General features: G+C 36.4%; 1 protein-coding gene across 1 annotated transcript; it reads left to right on the forward strand.

Moving 5' to 3' along the window:
- Positions 1-611: 611 nt before the first annotated feature.
- On the forward strand, positions 612-2,130 carry LOC128644341 (zinc finger protein OZF-like). The gene has a single exon (XM_053696997.1). It carries the CDS (start codon positions 630-632, stop codon positions 1,908-1,910), a length of 1,281 nt encoding a protein of 426 aa, XP_053552972.1. The 5' UTR covers positions 612-629; the 3' UTR covers positions 1,911-2,130.
- Positions 2,131-2,334: the final 204 nt, after the last annotated feature.

A 2,334-nucleotide genomic window follows, 5' to 3' on the forward strand; every position in this document is an offset into this window, starting at 1 on the left:
CTGCCAGAGTGCTAACAGTTCCTGCATGTGTTCTGTTCTTTCTGCAGACATGCTGCATTTTCTGCGATAACATCTCAGATCACTGTATGTTCTGCCTTGGGGGGTGAGGGCAGGTTAGTAACCATGGTTACTGATCAGCTGATTATGTTACCTGTGCACTAGTTAAGATGTAATGAATATCTGGCCTGAGTAAGAGTCCTGATGACTGGTGTTTGGGAAACACTGTTTTAGAGTAAGGATACTGATGAGTTTGTTGGAGATTCACATTTATTTTATATTGCTATCTTACTTAGCAATATTTTGTTAAAGGGGCGTAAACCCCCATTGTTTTCTTTCATGTTTCAGAGCACTCAATTGTAAACAACTTTCCAATTTTCTTCTATTTATCATATTTGCTTCATTCTCTTGGTAGCTTTTGTTGAAGGAGCAGCAACACACTACTGGAAGCTAGCTAAGCACATCAGGTGAACCAATCACAAGAGGCATATTTTGAAAATCCATATATAGCAAAAAATACATATTTCTGATTATTAAGCATTCTGGATTGTAAATTTTTTATTTGTACATTAACATCATTTAAATAATTATTTTTCTTCTTCTTTGTAGATAATAGTTTGAATATTACACACATGCAACCGAGAGAAGCACACGTGAGAATATCACACAGCACAAGTGTACAGAGCACTAGTGACTGTTACCAAACACTGGATATGTCCCAGCAAACATCAGAAGATGAGAATGAACTAAAGAATCTGGAACCACATGCAGTACACACACAGAATAAAAAAGATTTGAAAAACAAAGGAGAAGATTTAAACTTGTCTCAACAAAGGATCCCTATAGAGGAAAACCCTTCTCAGATTGCGGAGTGTTCAAAAACATTCAAACAAAAGGAAAGCATTCCATCGGAAGACATTATTTATACAGAGGAGAAACAATTAACTTGTTCAGAATGTGGAAAATGCTTTTCCAGCAAGTATGGTCACCTTATACACCAAATGATCCACACAGGGGAGAAGCCTTTCATATGTTCAGTATGTGGGAAATGTTTTTTACAAAAGTCAGACCTCCTAAGACACCATAAGGTTCATACAGGGGAGAAACCTTTTCAATGTAAAGAGTGTGGAAAATGTTTCTCATATAAGAGCAATCTCCGATCTCATGAGAAGCTTCATACCGGGGAGAAACCATTTACATGTACAGAGTGTGGAAAAAGCTTTGCATTAAAATTATATCTTCTAAAACACTTAAATATTCACACAGGGGTAAAACCTTTCACATGCCCAGAGTGTTTGAAATGTTTTATGCAAAAGTCCGACCTCGTAAAACATCAAAGAATTCATACAGGGGATAAGCCATTTACATGTACAGAGTGTGAGAAAAGTTTTGCTTGCAAATCATATCTCCTACACCATCAAGAAATACACAGAGTGGAGAAACCATTTAAGTGTAAAGAATGTGGGAAAACCTTTACATACATCAATGGTCTCCTAAAACACCAAAGAATCCATACAGGGGAGAAACCATTCATATGTACAGACTGTGGGAAATGTTTCACACACGACAGTAATCTCACGTATCATAAAAGGACCCACACAGGGGAGAAACCTTTTGCTTGTAAAGAGTGTGGGAAATGTTTCACGCACAAAGGTAATCTCACATCTCATGGAAGGGTCCACAAAGGGGAGAAACTATTCACTTGTATGGAATGTGGCAAAAGTTATTCATACAAGTCAGATCTCAAAATGCATCAAAGGATTCATACAGGTGAGAAGCCGTTCACGTGTACAGAGTGTGGGAAATGCTTCACGCAAAAGAATCATCTCACATGTCATGAAAGGACCCACAGAGGGGAAAAGAATGAGTCATCTTTACGTGTGCATAATATGGATACAGTTAATTCTTCTTAACCACCAAAATATTCATACCGGGTAAAAACTTTTGCATGTATAGAAAGTGGAAACATATCCAAAAGTTTAAATAAACTAACAATTCATTCATTGGAGAAGAACAGTATGTAGGAAAATCTCTAGAATCAAAGCAAGGTCTCATAAATCTTCAGAAGATTCTAATAGAGAACCGTTCACATAATTAGAATAGGCTAAAAAGCTTTTTACAAAAGCCATTTATCTTAATATACAAATATTTAAACATGGCATGTGTAGAGTTTTCATGTTATAAGCTATTCTTTAGTACAGAGGAATATTTAGTCCACCACATTAAATCTGGTGTGAAGAGAATTCCCTCCCTTTGTCCTCCATATTGTTAGCTACTCATTTCCATAGATTCAAGAAAACTCATCTGTGAAACTAAAATATTGCTGCAATAAATTGT

Source organism: Bombina bombina, unplaced genomic scaffold, assembly GCF_027579735.1.
Source record: "Bombina bombina isolate aBomBom1 unplaced genomic scaffold, aBomBom1.pri scaffold_703, whole genome shotgun sequence".
In the NCBI taxonomy this organism is placed as follows: Eukaryota; Metazoa; Chordata; class Amphibia; order Anura; family Bombinatoridae; genus Bombina; species Bombina bombina.

Bases quoted from the DNA above. Each gene is read 5' to 3' on its own strand.
- LOC128644341 (XM_053696997.1), top strand. From the start codon at position 630: ATGCAACCGAGAGAAGCACACGTGAGAATATCACACAGCACAAGTGTA.